This window comes from Gymnoscopelus braueri, assembly GCF_963280865.1.
Source record: "Gymnoscopelus braueri genome assembly, chromosome: 22".
In the NCBI taxonomy this organism is placed as follows: Eukaryota; Metazoa; Chordata; class Actinopteri; order Myctophiformes; family Myctophidae; genus Gymnoscopelus; species Gymnoscopelus braueri.
The window spans coordinates 42,340,344-42,358,709 of NC_137624.1; the positions used below are offsets into that span (position 1 = coordinate 42,340,344).

The 18,366-nt window shown below is 41.7% G+C and overlaps 1 protein-coding gene across 2 annotated transcripts in view; it reads right to left on the reverse strand.

The window, feature by feature from the left end:
- The window catches only part of LOC308077789 (2-oxoglutarate dehydrogenase complex component E1-like), a 41,428-nt gene extending 26,241 nt beyond the window's left edge, over positions 1-15,187 (reverse strand). Inside the window, exons 1-5 of one of the 2 annotated variants that reach the window (XM_080418719.1) lie at positions 15,080-15,187; positions 13,045-13,511; positions 11,999-12,420; positions 5,864-6,055; positions 3,998-4,085 (exon numbers count right to left, since the gene is read on the reverse strand). In XM_080418719.1, coding sequence (XP_080274845.1) covers positions 3,998-4,085; positions 5,864-6,055; positions 11,999-12,241 — 523 coding nt within the window. In that variant the 5' untranslated portion in view covers positions 12,242-12,420; positions 13,045-13,511; positions 15,080-15,187. Of the gene's footprint in view, positions 1-3,997; positions 4,086-5,816; positions 5,832-5,863; positions 6,056-11,998; positions 12,421-13,044; positions 13,512-15,079 lie in introns of those variants that run through there. The other variant, XM_080418720.1, reaches the window with a different exon arrangement.
- Positions 15,188-18,366: the final 3,179 nt, after the last annotated feature.

Consider the following 18,366-nt stretch of genomic DNA (forward strand, 5'->3'; position numbering starts at 1 on the left):
AAAAAACTTATGTTGCTATAATATCAGTGGTTCTCAAACTTTTCTCAAGAAATCTGAAAATCTCTGAAAACCTCCGTATAGGACTAGATTTAATCGATCTGAAAATCTAGTAATGATATAAATAAAGCTAAAATCAAGTACTTGAAAAAAATAGGTCCATCTTCCGTTTCTGACCATGAAAAGAAGCATTGTGGTTTTTTTTGGTCCCTCCAAGCAGTATGTAATAAGGATACAATCTGACCTTTCATTAGTTTGTCAACCTCTCTCAGCCATGTCATCATCTACCATGTGAGTGTCGTGTTCAATTCTGATGGATTTTGATTGCCAGCAGTGTGTGCTTACTGTATATGGGTCAACCTAGTATCTGATGTGTTCTTTAAATAACAGGGACATGCTGCACTGAGACTTTAGACCAGGACAGAGAGGTGGTCTAAGAAGGCACAATCATTTCTGACTTGTCGCTCCACCAATACAGTAACAGTAAGACAGCAATGCACCGACAGTGAGCCAGCAGCTCACCTCATGTTATGACCAACACACACACACCCACAGGCACACGTTCACCACGTGGCATGAAAACAACCACTGCTCTGTTAGTAAACTATAGCTCTGACTTTGTGCCAGGTGTAAGATAACACTGATGATGATTTTACTGTGCAGATTGGAGAGATAAAAATCGTTTAGAACAGTGGTTTAACAGTGGTTCTCAAAGATATAGCAGATATACAAGCTCACAGCGTGTCACTTAATGGCGCGCTGCGCGCTTGTACAGTACATACACATTTTGAATTTGTTAACACAAATCTTCTCTTCTGGTACCCTGGCACAACACATTTTCAGATAGGAGTGTCCGCGGCCAAATACATTTTGACAGCCAATTTTGATTTAGTTTTAGTCATTGTCTTTTGAATAAAATTCCATTTAGTTTCAGTCATATTTTAGTCATCTGAAATGTTTTAGTTTTTGTCTAGTTTTAGTCGACTAAAATCCATAGTTGATTTAGTCGACTAAAATGTATTTTGACGGTGCCTTGACGGCTGATTTTACACTTGGTTGCATGCTGAAAATAGCCGATCTACAAGCTCACAACGCGTCGCGCTAGATCTGCTATTTTCAGAGCACAACACCCGAGCACAACCAAACATAAAATGACTTGTCTTTTTAGTTCTACTGGATCTCTTCTCCACTATAGATCCCTCACTAACATTTTAGTCAACATTTTTCGTCATAGTTTCAGTCGACGAAATCAACACTGCTGAGAAACTACTGATTTAGAAGGTATTTGTAGAATCGCCCTCAGGTCTTAATGAGTTAAAGGATCCACACCATGAATTAAAAAATATATATATATTTAATATCATATTGTTTATGTCCCTCAAACGTTTTTCAAAAGGTTTGAGCCTAAATCAAGTCTCAGATACTCATTCCAACTAACTTCTCTCTGGCTTATAAAGCACTTTCACCTGCAATACCACATTGTCCTGTTTGGCACGGGGCGCTATTGAGCCAGTTTGTATGCATGTTATCTCCTGGTTTGTGTGGAAAAAGTAAAAAAATAAAATAAGAAAACTTTTTTTTTTTTCTTTTTTTTTTGTTGGAACTGAAAAACGGGAGGGATTGTACCCTGACGTGACGTCATGTCAGGGTACAAATCAGTTTGGCCTGTTTTGAGACCAATTTACAGAAAACCCCAGATTTGCTGTGAAAGCCTGAGTGTTCAAACTGGGGTATTTTATGGGATAGAAGAGAGGTAGGGGAGACCAAAAACAATTTTTTTTTGGAAAAAGTTCAAATTCATGGTGTAGTCCCTTTAAAAACGTCTAAGAATGACTGCTAAGTAGGGTCACTCGCTGCACACAGCTTGTCATGTAATTCTCTGAGAGAAGAACTCTACCTCCATACAACCAGTAACCTTTTGTCCAGCCTCGGCCCTGAGAGCTGACCTCTACACCACCGGGCCAACGCACAACTCACTGACCCTGTTGTGCTGTGCTGTGTTGTGTTGTGTTGTGGGTGGGGGGGGGGGGGGGGGGCACAACACAACACAACACAACACAATGAACTGTAGAAACATCCTATTCAATGGTGGGAAAAGTACTCAAATGTGTTACTTAAGTAAAAGTATCAATACGACAATGTAGAAGTACTCTGTTACCAAACGAAACCTAATTCTAATTTGACTTGACTAAAAGTACAAAAGTATTGGTATAAAAATGTACTTAAAGTACCAAAAGTAAAAGTACTAAAAGTACTAAAATGTTTGAAAATAGCAGATCTACAAGCTCACAACGCGTCGCGATGCGACGCGTTGTGAGCTTGTAGATCGGCTATTTTCAAATAGCCTAGGTATAAAATAGGGCTAAAGTGGTTAATGTATGTTTTATGATGTAATAATTTATATCTGCAAAGTAACTAGTAACTAAAGTTTTCAAGTAATTGTAGTGGAGTAAAAGTACTATATTTGCCTCTTGATGTAGTGGAGTAGAAGTAAAATTATAGACAATTGGAAATACTCCAGTAAAGTAAAAGTACCTCAAAACTGTACTTAAGTACAGTACTTGAGTAAATGTACTTAGTTACGTTGCACCACTGGTTGAGAGTGCCCCCCCACCCACAACACAACACAATGAACTGTAGAAACATCCCATTACACGTCATGACAATTAGCTGCCTTTGACTGCATGCGGCCGTCCCTTTCATTATAGAGCACACAATACTGTACACACACACACCATAATAACGCACGCATGCACACAAAACGCCCATACGCACAATACATACACACAATACACACATGCTCTCCTGTTTGTTCTGAGCCTTGAACCTTCATAAAAAGGTGTGATAAGAGCGGTCCATAGCTGGCTAACAGTGTTGGGAGGTGGAGATGTGTGTGTATAGCCATGCATTTTGCACCTGAACATTCCTATTCACAACGGTGCGCAACAAAGCACTTTGAATGGTCTCCGTGAACAAAGCTTCACTACGCAACGTTAAAACAACAAATCATAGTACTACTACGACACCTAACCACTTAACTGTAGGGCAAGTGTTAAAGCATCACTATGTAACTTCTCCCCAGGGGTCTAAACTTAATTTGGCCCCCCTCTTTTTTGGGCGGTGAAACCGCCCCTATAAGTGAGGTTTGGATATTTGTACAACAAATCCTGCGCTGTGATTGGCCAAAAATGTACAAAAATGTACCCCGCCTAACCCTGCACCGTGATTGGCCAATCACAGTCTATTCAGGACTGTGATTGGCCAGTGTCTCATGACACATGTGCATAGCCCTATATAAGAAACCATAACTTTAAAAAAAAACATAAGTTCTTTTTTTTTAAGTTATGGTTTCTTCCATCATAAAGAGTGTTTCAATAAATGTATTTCTTTTTTGTACATGATTGGTTGACTCCATTCAGTATTGTGATTAGCTAGCAAGACACCGCCCACTTCACACAGGGTGTGATTTTTTCCCTCTACACCAAATCTCTTCACTGAAAATAGCCGATTTACAAATTCACAACACATGGCAAAGTGATAAAAGCAACTTGAGAAATCGCACTGAAGCGTTTCTCAAGTAGCCTACTTGCTCATGTTCTGAAGGTCATAGAAAGTGGTGTGTTATTACTTCCTCCTCCAGGGATCAAACACACATTTATCTTATCTTATTAAATGGAAACAGATAGGCCTATAAGTTGTCCTTATGTATCCTAAATAAAACATGGCTGGCAGGAGCTTGAGTCATAAAGAGCTGCTCAACTGGATAGTGTTTCAATAGGAACAGTGACCTTAGAAAACCCCTGATTCACAGTCAATTAGATCTCATTATCTAATTATTTGTATACATGCCACAGATCATGATGGGATCTTAATTGCTTAATTGTATCATGCAGTGGAGTTCTTCACTCATTCATTCAGGTTCTATCCTTTAATTTGAGGAGAGAGAGAGAGAAGAGAGAAGACAAAGTGAATACATATAAAGTGGGTTCGTGTTTCTCACCAACGTTCTGGAAACTACAGGGGGCGTCGTCAAAGTCCACACAGCTGATGTCCAGGGGGTCCAGCTTGGCCATGTGGTGTCCACGTACCTGAACACAGAGCAGCAGTGTTCAGTGTGTTTGTGTCTGTCCCCCCCATCACAGTCTGTTCAAACTGTTGCCATCAGGGAAGAGGTATCAGAGCCTCAAAGCTGGCACAGGCAGACTGAGGAACAGTTTCCTCCCCCAGGCTATATATACACCTTATAGACCATATTCACACGGCGGCCATATTGCCATTAATTCAATGAAATGCCACCCCAGTTGCCACAGCAACGCAATGTTAAATTCCAAAATGGCCACCGTGTGAATATGGACTATTCTTGGCCTTCTCCTGGGCAGCGCCATTGCCCTTATCAGCTGCTTCATTCAATATCTGTGTTCACTTCCTCCCTAGTAGGCTACAAGGTGTAATACAGGTAATCAGTGTGTTGCCAGATTTGGCAAGAGAAACAAGCGGCCGCTTCTATAAAAACAAGCCCAAAAGAAGCGACTAGGCTAAGTGTTTACCACTTTACATCGGATATTTGAAAATAGCAGATCTACAAGCTCACAACGCGTCACATCGCGACATGTTTTGAGCTGTAGATCTGCTATTTTCAAACAATATTTGGGGGATTTTTCTTTTTTTTCTAATATCTTTTGAAACATTTGAACACAAATCTTGTAGGGGTCCCTGGGAACAATATTTTCACATGGGGGTCCGCAGGCAAATAAATATTAATCTCGGGGAACTTGACGTGAAAGAATGTTGGAACCACTGGTTTAAAAAACATTATAGAAGCAGCCCAAATAAGCAACTACACTTTAGAAACAAGCCCAAAGTCGCTTATTATAAGCAGACATGCATGGCAACGCTGGTAAACAGGAAACCACTTGATATGGGGCTCCCCCCCCCCCCCCCTACTCTACCTGGTGGGCGTGGCCAGGAATAAGCTGCTAAATAAGAACAAAAAAACAATGAACGTCTTTTGTGCATTGCATGCTGATCTGGGTTTTTTAACTGTTTTGAACTTAGGGCTGTTAACTCTTTCAGTGCCAAGAGTATTTTCATAAAGTACTCCCCCAGTGCCAGCAATTTGAGTTTTTTTTAATTTTTTAATTTTGTAATTTTTCATTCAAATAAATGATCTGATTGGGGTTTTAAACCCATAATACAGTTCTACCAGTAGAGAGCAACAAATCGACACATTGATGATCTCGCTGGCTCACTCGCCCCCTCCCAAACAGGCTCACGTCATATCCGGTCATAACCGGATGTTGACATTTTTGACAATCGTTGATCGGGCTAAATTACGATGTGATACACGACTACGATGACTGATCGTCACCCAGACCCAAGAGAGTAGACGTGGACCTCTCCGTTTGTTTTTTATACCGTGTGAAAAAACGTGACTTTCCCTATTCTGGCCAAAAATGATCGCGGGAAAAACAATTAGAACCGGAAACGGAATCTGCGTCATGAAACCGGAACCCAATGAGTCTGAAGGAGTCAGGAAGCGAAAGTGATCATGAAAAATAAACAGTATAGCGCGACCACAGTCAAAAGTAAAAACTCGGGATTTCTCGTGCTGGCACTGAGGGTACTCGGGAAAAACTCGGGATATCTCGGGGCGTGGCACTGAGAGAGTTAATAAGTTTAGTATTGCTATTTTTGTATTTTTGTATTGTGTATTATGGAGCACCCCAACCTACGTTTTTCACAGTGCATTTACTCGTACTGTACATCCTTGTGACAATAAATCTCTTGAATCTTGAATATTGATATACAGTGTAATTCACCTGATAGGCTCGTATGAGTGTCTGTACTGATATACAGTGTAATTCACCTGATAGGCTCGTATGAGTGTCTGTACAGCCAGGTGATCCTCCACCAGCTTCTCCACGTTGGGCTGTGACCTCGCCAGAGCCTGCTGGGAGCCGACCAATCCCTGAGCGGCCCCGCCCAGCGGCGGAGGGCTCTGATAGGCTGCCCCGGGTGGAGCCCCTGCGTTGGCGTTGCGGAAGAAAATATCCCAAGACTGCAAGAAGAAGAAAGAATACAGTAAAACATGTATATATATTAACCATAAAAAGAGAAAGAATACAGTAGGCTAGTCGTTCTCAAAGTGGAGTCTGGGGACCCCCAGGGGTGCTTGGTTCCAGGGGGTCCCCAGCAAAATGTGTTAATACAGCATCACAATTATTGTACTCACTTTGTACATTTATACATGGCTATTCAAAAATAGCAGATTATACTGCTATTTTTGAAAAATCTTTACACATATCTTCCCTTCTGGGGGTCACTGGCACAAAACATTTTTAGATGAGGGTCCGTGGCCAAATATATAACAATTTGGGGGTCCTTGGCACAAAAAGGTCCACACAATTCTTTTCCCCTTCATTATATTATTATTCAATGTTTCTTTATATTAAGTTGTTTAGGCAGCATTCATGCCAATGTCATTGAATTATAATGAGATTACATTTCCTTGGAGAGAAGTGATTCAATTCCCCTGTGCACAGTAGAGCCCTGAGTGTTGGTTTAACTCAGAGAGAGTACAAATGTAACCAAAATGGACCCATAATATGGGTCCATTTCCCTTACATTTGTACCCTCTCAAGAGTTAGAAATTGATAAATGAACACTGGTGATTTTACTGTGTATTTTACCTGTAAGTAAATTGAGGAGTTTCCTTAACCTTTCAGTGTCACAGTCCCTGGTTTGTCTATCTGTCTCTGTCTGTGTTTACGTGTGTGTGTGTGTGTGTGTGTGTGTGTGTGTGTGTGTGTGTGTGTGTGTGTGTGTGTGTGTGCGTGCGTGCGTGCGTGCGTGCGTGCGGGTGGGTGGGTGGGTGTGTGTGTGTGTGTGGGTGGGTGGGTGTGTGTGTGGGTGGGTGTGTGTGTGTGTAGGTAGGCGTGGCTTCCAGTGAACCAGCTTGGCACACCTGTTTCCAGTCTCCTCGTTTCCATCAACCTGCCATCAGCTCATCAGCCCTCACCAGTGGTGTAAAGTAACTAAGTACATTTACTTAGTCCTCTAAAGTAAACTTTAGAGGACTTTAATAGTTACTTTGCAGATTTAGATTATTATTACAAAACATACATTAACCACTTCAGCCCTATATACATTTCGGGCCATTTGCGAATGAGCCTATAGGTGCTTAATGTGAGGTTAAATGTGAATGCTGGGACCCCAAATGACCCCCCCTGCCCTGTGTGTTTCTACCTGTACTCAACCTCTGACTGCATGCATACCTGTCTGTCTGTCTGTCTGCCTGCATGCATACCTGTCTGCCTGTCTGCATGTATACCGGTCTGCCTGTCTGCATGCATACCTGTCTGTCTGCCTGCATGCATACCTGTCTGTCTGTCTGCATGCATACCTGTCTGTCTGTCTGTCTGCATGCATACCTGTCTGTCTGTCTGCATGTATACCTGTCTGCCGCCTTGCCCTGGCGCTCACCTGCCCGCTCACCTCATCCTCTCCAGCTGGGTGCTTCATGCCACCTTAATTGCCCCCCTTATTGTCCCCTTGTTTTGAATAAACACCCATGAACTTTTATTGTGTGTCTGCCATGGTTTGAAACCCTGACATTCACAATGATCACACATGATTATGCTCATCTATTACACTGTACACATTTAATCCAGTCAGTGTGTGGCAATGCACCTTTAATGGCAGGTAGCATTTTCATCGTAACCCACATGCCGTGCTCTGTCTGTCTGTCTGTCTGTCTGTCTGTCTGTCTGTCTGTCTGTCTGTCTGTCTGTCTGTCTGTCTGTCTGTCTGTCTGTCTGTCTGTCTGTCTGTCTGTCTGTCTGCCTGCCTGTCTGTCTGTCTGTCTGTCTGTCTGTCTGTCTGTCTCTGTCTCTGTCTCTGTTTCTCTCTGTCTCTCTCTGTCTCTGTCGCTGTCTCTCTTTCTCTCTCAGAAATGATTGACGTTATTAGCTGCAGCTGTCTAACTTAAGTACAATTTTGAGGTACTTATACTGGAGTATTTCCAATTTTCAGTACACTTTTTGGCCAGAAAAAAAAAGGTTTTACCGGAAGGAAAAACTTGTTTTGGTTACTCCACTGCGCCCTCTACAGATCTGATCGATGGAATTTTCCTACTGAGCATATTTTTCCTTCCGGTGAAATATTTTATTTTCTGGCCAAAAAGTGTATTTTAGTCGTGAGGTGAGGGGCTCAGAGTGTTCCCACTTAGTAGAGTTGGCTTTCAACTCCATAAAAGTGTATATATATTTTTTTTTTTACTACAGACGAGAGGCTGCTCGGCCTGTGGTGTGTGTGTGTGTGTGTGTGTGCGCAAAGGATCAAAAGTCCCATAGCCTTAAGGAGAACTCCTTCTAACGCTATTGACCTGAGCTAACCTACTGTATACATACCTGTTCATTGTTTGACAGGTTTGACAAGAACTGAACAGGAATGTTGTTTATAAACATGTTCTCATTCTGGAAATGTGAGTTGTGAAAAGCATCTATGGTTAGTTAGTTAGTTAGTTAGTTAGTTAGTTAGTTAGTTAGTTAGTTAGTTACTGAGACTGTCCGTTGAAATTGATGGAATGTATGACCTTTTAGCAGATCTACAAGTAGATCGGCTATTTTCAAATGACCAAATGTGTCTATAGGGCTGAAGTGGTTAATGTATGTTTTGTAATAATAATCAAAATCTATAAAGTAACTAGTAACTTTTCAAATAATTGGAGTGAAAAGTATAATATTTGCCTCTGAGATGTGGTGGAGTAGAAGTAAAAGTACTGAAAATTGGAAATGCTCCAGTAAAGTAAAAAATACCTCAACTTTGTACTTAAGTACAGTACTTGAGTACATCTACTGGCATATACATCACATAGGCTCTCGGAGGAATCATAAAAAAACAATAACCATGTGTATCAATGTTGGAATTGAGGAAGCCAGAAGATTAGGTAGGATTTATAATAAGGATTTATGTATTGCTGTAATAAAGATTTGTTGTTACTCCCTGCTTGTGGTAATAAAAAAAACATTAAAAGCCTTTCATTGAGTTGGCTTTGATTAGAGCTATTGGAGATCAACAGAATATCCGATCTACAAACTCACAGTGTGTCACATTGCAATGCAATGTGAGCTTGTGAATCAGCAATTTTCAAGGATTCGAGTGATTAACTTGCCAGGCAAGATACTTGCCAGGCAAGATACTTAAGACTAAACACAAAAGCCTGACCGATGCCAGATATTTGGGTCTGATACTGATCCTGATTTTGGAGAGTCCTAGACCACTGGTTCTCAAAGTGGGGTCCGGGGACCCCAAGGGGTCCTTGGGGCAGGTTCCAGGGGGTCCCCAGCAAAATGTATAATATATAAATGTAAAATATAGCGTCACAATAATTGTAACCTTTTATACTTTGGCTATTCAAAAATAGCAGATCTACAAGCTCATAGCGCGGCACTGAGTGCCGTGCTATGAGCTTGTAGATCTGCTATTTAAAAAAAAACTTTTGTGCAAACCTTTGAATATATATATTTTCTAAGCGAACATTTTCAACTCAAATCTTTGCTTCTGGGGGGAAGACATTACATGACCGTCAAACAATATATTGTGATTTACTGCATGTCTATAAACCTATAGAGGTTTGACATAATGACTGTTCGAGTAGCAGAGTTACAACCAAACATGTTTTACCTTCACTTCCTCCTCGGCATCCAATCAAGCATGTTTATGTTCATTCCTCCTTGCATAACACTGCATGCATGTATGTGCGCACACACACGCACACGCACACTCACGCACACGCACACGCCACACACACACACACACACACACACACACACACACACACACACACACACACGACTACGTATTGATTGTGTCTGTGTGTATAACCTTTATCCCAGTTCTTTCTGAACAAACAACAAACAATCCACAGAGAGATGATCATCTTAATAAGCGATCAGGAAGTACTAACAGAGGAGGGCACGAGGTTCTCCACGTGGGGAACCAGAGGGGGTTCCAGGGGGTCCCCAGCTAAATGAATGATAGTTAGGAACCAAATGGACCCGTCATGTGTACACTCTCACAGAGTTAAATGAACACTGAGGGTTTCTGTGGAAGGGGTGTTTTAATGTACAGTATGTTGTAGTAATGAATGTTGTTATGTATTCATTGTTATCCAGCAGCCTATAGAAGGGGCTGAGACCGCCTAAAGTTCTCATAGAATCACCTCTGTCCTGTGGTCTAGTGCAGGGGTCTTCAACAGGGGGCCCGGGACCCCTAGGGGGTCCTCAGACTGAGTTACTCTTTTTTTTTCTTATTTTCAAATTAACCACTGGCGTCCCTATCCTGAGGGAAACATTTGCCGAAAATAGCCGATCTACAATATCTGATTGTAGATCATCTCTGTCCTACAAAGACAAAGTGCAGTGACTTACAGTATGTGTGTGTCCCAAAGGTCATATTAGCCTTGGTGATTTTGGGGGGATAAACAATTACCTCAAGAACAGAGGTACAATTAGTGTTATATCACTTATATGCCTATATCTCATTTGGCTGACCAGTTGAATCACTTTTAAACCAATTTTTCATTGATTTTCCCCCCCTTTTTTTTCGTATAGTTACTGCACTTTGGCTTGACGTTTGGTGTAGAGGGGAAGAAAGAGCCGACCAAGTCCAAGTTTTCTAAGATTGAGGCTTTAAGTGGTTAACTGTTAAATAAATACACATGAACGTGAATCCAACACAACACTACACAATGATAGTTGCTGTCAATGAAGCAAATGAAGCTATCTATGAAATCTATGAAAAATGTTTAATCTGCAGTGTTATACAATATGTAGTGGGGGTCCCTGCTTCATCTCTCTCTCAGCTAAGGGGTCCTTGGCTTGAAAAGAACGTTGAAGACTCTCTGGTCTTAATGCGTATCAAACAACACACATGATCATGTGTGATGGTGGTCTTTTTACCAGAGTGAAAATCTACTGAATGCTGCTTCTCTCTTATTGGTCTAATGCAGTGGTTCTCAACCAGTGGTCCGGGGACCACCAAGTGGTCACTTGAGGGGGTTCCAGGTGGTCCCCAGCTAAATGATGGAGAGTTGGTAACCAAATGGACTCTTATTAGATCTTTAACTCTTGAGAGCGTAAAATGAAACCAAATGGACCCTTATGGGTCCATTTGGTTTCATTTTACGCTCTCAAGAGTTAAATAAGTGTTAAACATCTGCATTACTTAAAAATATTTTTTATTTTGATCAACGTTTGCCTGTTATCTCTCCTATGGTACAGTACCAACATCAATACAGCATGGATGGAATTGTGGACAAAATCTTTATCCAACGATAACAAAATATTCTAAAGTTTTGGGTCTGAGAGGCTAAATCTCATCAAACGGTGGCTCCGTGGCTCAAATGCCCAATAGATAATGGACCTTGATATGAAAAGTGTTGAAAATCACTGATCTAATAATGACCCGAGATCCCCTCTGTCATGTCTAGGAACCTCAACTCTCTCTCTCTCTCTCTCTCTCTCTCTCTCTCTCTCTCTCTCTCTCTCTCTCTCTCTCTCTCTCACACACTACTCACAAACTACTCACAAACTACTCACAAACTAACATTTGTGAGTTCACACAAACAAGGGGTGTGTCTTTTAATTTACTTTCTCTCTCTCTCTCTCTATCAAATATTAGCTGACATCAACATTGAAAGTGCGTGCGTGCGTGCGTGCGTGCGTGCGTGCGTGCGTGCGTGCGTGCGTGCGTGCGTACATTCATTGCATCTATTTCCCTGTCAGCCACACAGTAACTAAGAACGCCCAAACCAACCTAACTAGACCAGTGGTGGAGTATTAGGCTTTTAAAGTTTGGGCTTTTTTTCGCTAGTTGCGCATGACATCGTTGTACAACAGAGTACAAAATAGGTCTTAAGTGGCAAATCAGACTAATTGATATTTTTCCACAATTATTTAGAAAATCAATTTAGATTTTTTATATTGGTGTGATGAGCTACCTTGTGCACATTCCTGGGGTTCTCCAGCCACGAGTAGTACATCTCCTCCACGTAGTTAGAGCTGGTCCCGTTCAGGAAGGGCTCGGCAGCCACCGATGCGTTCAGACGCCGCAGGGGCTGCGCGAAGGCGGTCCTCCTGGGACCCCCTTCCAGCAGCATCACGGGTCTGGGAGGCTGCGAGTGTGACACGCTCTGAGCTGTGACGGGCCGGAGCCTCAACACCGTAGTCCTTAGCCGGTGCATTGTCTCCCGGCCGAGGCCCACCACCAGTAGTCCAGTTGTTCAGTAGTCTAGTAGTTCAGTAGTCCACGGATCACCAGTAGTCCAGTAGTCCACGGATCACCAGTAGTCCAGTAGTCCACGGACCACCAGTAGTCCAGTATAGTCCACACAGTCTCACCACGGAGATGGAAGTATAAGGTCTGTAACGATTACAAATTTAGGTTGACGATTAATTGTCACTCAAATAATTGCGATTAACAATTTAACCCTTTAAGACCTGAGGCCGCAAAAAAAAAATCTAAATCCTAACAATTTTTCGGAAAAAAATATTAAAAAATCATTTTCACGATTTTTCAAAAATAGCAGATCTACAAGCTCGTAGCGCGGCACTCGGTGCCGCGCTATGAGCTTGTATATCTGCTATTTTTGAATAGCCTAAAGAAATCTAAAAGTGACACAGATGCGTTCCAGGTATCAATGGGTTAATGAATGTGTTTGGCCATTGAACGTTGGAACATATGAATCCTCTTAGGCTTCGTAATCAAAAAATTGCACAGACCAGATATGACAAATAATTGAAATATACAAAGAAATTATTGAGATATTTAATACATTTTATACATGTAAAAAAAAAGCAGAAATAGCTGATCTACAAGCTCGTGACGCGCTGTAAACTTGTAGATCAGCTATTTCTGCTTTTTTAAATATTTGAAAATGTGTGAAAATGTTTCAACATGGAAACGATTATGACGATTATGCAAAAAAATATTGTGATTATCTCAAATAATTGCGATTAGACAGGACTAGATGGAAGCTACAAAAACCTTGTAGGAGGTTCTTTCCAGGCTCCTGGTAAGGCTTCTTCTTGCTTATACGTGTTTGGTTGTGACTGCACTGTTGTTGTTGTTGTTGTTGTTGTTGTTGTTGTTGTTGTTGTTGTTGTTGTTGTTGTTGTTGTTGTTGTTGTTGTTGTTGTTGTTGTTGTTGTTGACTTGTTGTTGTTCTGCTCACTGCAGGCTGCTCTATACAGTATACTGTATAATACTATTGTAGTCTGTTGTTCATTGTTGATGCTGCTTTTTGTGATGTTATTCTCCTTTCCCCCCCGACCTCCTGGTTCACTTTGTATTGCTACCCTCGCTGTACCTTACGGTACGGTTCTTACTCTGTATCTGTAACTTAAAGTGCTGTGCTGCCTCTGGCGACTGAATCCAATAAAGGTGTGTCTTCTCACGGCTGTTCCTCCTCCGTCGTCCTCCAGGCGTCAGCCTGGCTTCTCCTCATCCAGGGCCTGTACGTTAAAGGTAGTTATAGTATATGAGAGTAATACAGTGATATTTGTTGAAAGGTTAAAGGTCTGTAATGTGATAGTGATCATTGCTATAGAGTTGTTGTTCAGTAACAGAGGTCAACCAGAGAGAGTACTCAATTATCATGACTGGCCATAGCTGAGTGGTTAGTGAGCCAGCCTGGGGCGCCAGAGGCCCTGGGCGTCCCAGGTACGATTCCAGGCCAAGCCAGCAATAGACCATATTCACACGGCGGCCATATTGCCATTAAGTCAATGAAATGCCACCCCAGTTGCCACCCGGCCCACCCCAGTTGCCACAGCAACGCAATGTTAAATTCCAAAATGGCCACCGTGTGAATATGGACGATGTGTGTCCCTGAGCAAGACTCTTAACCCATTAAGACCTGAGGCCTATTCAGAAACAATTCTAAATCCTAACAGTTTTTTGAAAATAATGTAAAAAAAAAAAATTCCCAATTTTTTCAAAAATAGCAGATCTACAAGCTCATAGCGCGGCACTCGGTGCCGCGTTATGAGCTTGTAGATCTGCTATTTTTGAATAGCCAAAGAAATCTAAAGTGACACAGATGCGTTCCAGGTATGTCGGTAGGTCTGTATTAGATTAGATTAGATCAGCTTCATAATGTTTTTTTCATTTCACTTGTTCATCCTATATCATATCTCTCTGCTGATTGGGTGAAATGGGTATCCCGACCTGAAAAGGGCTGGAGAGATGTGTATGACCTCTTTTACAGAACAAACACTAAATAGCAACAATGGGAATACAGAGCTATTTAACACTTACTTTCAAAAAAAGAAAGAAAGAATATATCACCTACAGTAGTAGCCTACCTTTAAACTATCAGACACTATGATTATGCTCATTATGACACGTGTATATAGGCTATCATCTCAGCAGCAGGTACTAGCAGACTAATCACTGACTAAGACAGACTAATCTTATCACTAAACCAGCAACCAGTGGTTCCCAAACTTTTTAGCTCGATAACCAAAAGAGAAACTATGCAGCTACACGTTTGCCCGGGACCCAAACTAGTGAAAATAGCAGATCTACAAGCTCACATTTCTTAAACTTTTTTTAATTTTTAATTAATGGTAATTATTAGATTTTATTTATGAAATACTTTTAGAAACATGTTGGAATTATTTTTAATTGATGAAAAGTTGTGGGTTTTTTTTTCAACCTTTTAAAATCTTTTTTTAATAATATATATATATTTTTTAAATATAGGAAATGGAAAAAAGGAGATATTTATTCGCAACCTATAAAACTTAAAACAAATTAAATTAACACTGGAAACGGTCGTGGAACTCAGTGGCCTCTATAGCCTATGATAGAACTGACGTGCATGCGCGTCGCGCGTAATTACGCACGCAGTATGACCGCCAACCAACATGCTGCTGGATCTGCAGATGATCTACAAGCTCACAGCGTGTCGCGATTGTCGAGACACACACACCGCCGTACGTCGAAGAATAACTCAGGCTCTCTAGCAGACAAACTAACTAATGAACTCACTCTCTCATCAACGCATTAGAACACTTACCCTGTGTGAATGAATAGACCTTTAACAGCTGTTTAGTCCGTCTGGTTGTGATGTATGGACGGATGGACGCTTTGAACGCAGTGATCAGCGTTCTGTCTGAACAGTCAGTTCATTCACACACCGTTTAACCTGTCCTGAGAACTGAATGATCCATGTATCACATGGCCTTTACGTCAGCACACACACACACACACACACACACACACACACACACACACGCACACACATATTATCAGTCGGTTGTTGTTGCATCATCAGACAGACAGACACACGCAGAGAGAGAGAGAGAGAGAGAGAGAGAGAGAGAGAGAGAGAGAGAGAGAGAGTGTGTGTGTGTGTGTGTGTGTGTGTGTGTGTGTGTGTGTGTGAGAGACAGAGAGAAAGGGAGAGAGAGAAAGAGAGAGAGAGAGAGAGAGAGAGTGTGTGTGTGTGTGTGTGTGTGTGTGTGTGTGTGTGTGTGTGTGTGTGTGTGTGTGTGAGAGAGACAGAGAGAAAGAGAGAGAGAGAGAAAGAGAGAGAGAGAGAGAGAGTGTGTGTGTGTGTGTGTGTGTGTGTGTGTGTGTGTGTGTGTGTGTGTGTGTGTGTGCGTGTGCGCTTATATCAGTGGTTCTAAAACTCTTTAATTTCAAGGACCCCAGTTGTGTATGCATTTAACTTAAGTCATGGACCCCCATAACTCTGATAGCCTATGTAACCAAAACCAGATGGACCTGTAAGGGTTCATTTGGTTCCATATGTGTACAAGGTTCCATGAGGACACTCTCACGAGTTACAGACCTGCAAGGGTTCATTGGGTTCCTGTCAATCATTTAGCTGCAAGGGAACCCCCTTGAGGACCCCCTGGAAAACCAGGTGATGCACCTCAAGGGCCTTATCCTCTAACAGAGATGTCTACATTAAAAAAAAAGATCACACCCAGTGTGAAGTGAGCGGTGCTATTTATGAGTTATTAATTTCATCATGCATCTCGGTAGCCAATCACAGCACGTCCTGCGAAGTGACGTGCTTACATTTTTTACATTATTATTAATTTCATCACATGTCTCGCTAGCCAATCACAGCACGTCCTGCAGAGCTTAGCCTATGGGCGTGTTTTCCACAGCATGGCGTCACAGCGAAAGACACATTTTCGTGACGGAAAGAAAAACTTTCACCACGGATGGGTCCTAAACCCACTTATAGGAGCGGTTACACCGCTCAAAAATACATTGAGGGCCCCTGGGGGTCCCCGGACCCCACTTTTAGAACCACTGGTTCATATAGAATTGAGTTTTCAGGCCAAGGACCCCCTAGCTGAGAGAGAGAGAGAGAGATGAAGCAGGGACCCCCTCTATATTGTATAAAATTGAGTTTCAGATTAAACTTTTTTTTTGTTTACTTGGTCCGCTCTTTTTTCCCTCTACACCTTATACCTCTTTGCCAAACATAGTCGATCTACAAGCTTGTAGATCTGCTATTTTTGGCTAAAGTTCTCCTCAGAAAAAGGAATGCTAGGGTTCAAGTGGTTAAAGGTTCTATGACATTCATTTTAACTTTTTTTATTTTCAATGTTTTATTTGGGGTTTTATGACCTCAATTACAGCCAAAAAACCTGAACTTAGAACATTCAGTGGATTTTCTGTGGTCTGGGGTTTTCTGAATAATTAGGCTGAAAAGTAATCTGAGCTTGGCCCTTCGACAGTGAGGTCACAGTCGATTAATCCCGCCCACTCTCCTCCTCGCCCCTCCCCTCCCCTATCCTTTCCTTTGGGGGGGGCGGAGCAGAGGCGATGATTGACAGGCAAAATCCCTCACCAGCGACACCCGCAGGCAAAGATTTCTTTTTTCATTGCAGTTGAAAAGGCTTTAGAAATGTGAGAGAAAAACACCTGCCATGGATCACTGGAATGGAATTTTCACTTAAAACTTTTTGTACACTTTTGAAGGACCAGGACAAAGACTTTGAATGTGGTGTAAAAGTGAATGTCATTAAACCTTTAAATATATATATATATATATATATATATATATATATATATATATAACCCCCGGGATTCGAACCCAGGTCTCCCACGTGGAAAGCCAACATCTTAACAGCTAAACCAAAGGGATATTCCTTTTGATTAGGGGAGATATCAGACTTTCAGGCCATCAGGCTGAGGTAGTGAACCACTCTGTTACACATATATATTGTAGCTCCGTCATTTCAACACAACTTCCTCCACTAAGAGAGATAGCTTCTTAATGGCGCAGGGGGTTGTTGGCTGGACTGGTGCGCCATGGGTGGAGGGTTCGACTCCATCTCGGGGTGCTGCATTTCTCAGCCGTTACAATATATATCACACAAAGATTTGGCGGACCCCCTAGGGGTCCCAGACGCCTGGAATAGACCATGCTTACTTTGCAGTTATGCCTACATGACTCTGTCTGTCCTGACCTCACTTTATTGATGCAGAGTGACAGTTAAACTTTGCCCTGAGTTTAGAGGTGGAGGTAGATACTGTATGTCTGCCTTTATGTCTCTGAGATCACACAATCCATAATGTCATCAGTGTCACCATCACTTAGCCCACTGGTCCTCAAAGTGGGGTCCAGGGACCCCCAGGGGTCCTTGGAGGGGTACCAGGGGTTCCCCAGCAAAATGTGTTTTTGTCAATATAGCGTCACAATCATTTTAACCACTTTAGCCATATTTTATAGTTTGGCTATTCAAAAACAGCAGATCTACAAGCTCATATCGCAGCACCCAGTGCCGCGCTAGGAGCTTGTAGATCTGCTATTCTTGAAAAATTGTGACACACACATATGTATATACTGTAGCTAAATTCTAAAATGACAGATGCTTTCCCTGATTGAATGGGTTAAATAATAAACGCGCACACGCGCACACACACACACACACACACACACACACACACACACACACACACACACACACACACACACACACACACACACACACACACACACACACACACACACACACACACACACACGTTCATATAAGACAAAACAAAGATAGTGATATATTTGTCAGGTGGACTGTGTGGTCTTTCATTTTTATTAGTTTTCACATTGATAACATTTTTCACACCACTGACACCGCTGAGAATAAATAAATAAATAACACGTCGGAAGAATCATTGTCATAAAAAAACAAACAACAAATAACTTTGTTTTCCCATTAAGAGCTTTATGTTACAGAGAAATTGAGCTATATCAATCATTTCCTTTTCATTCAACCAGGAGGAAACAAAATGCACACCAAAAAAATGCTATATTTGCATACAAACAGCTCCAAAAAGACA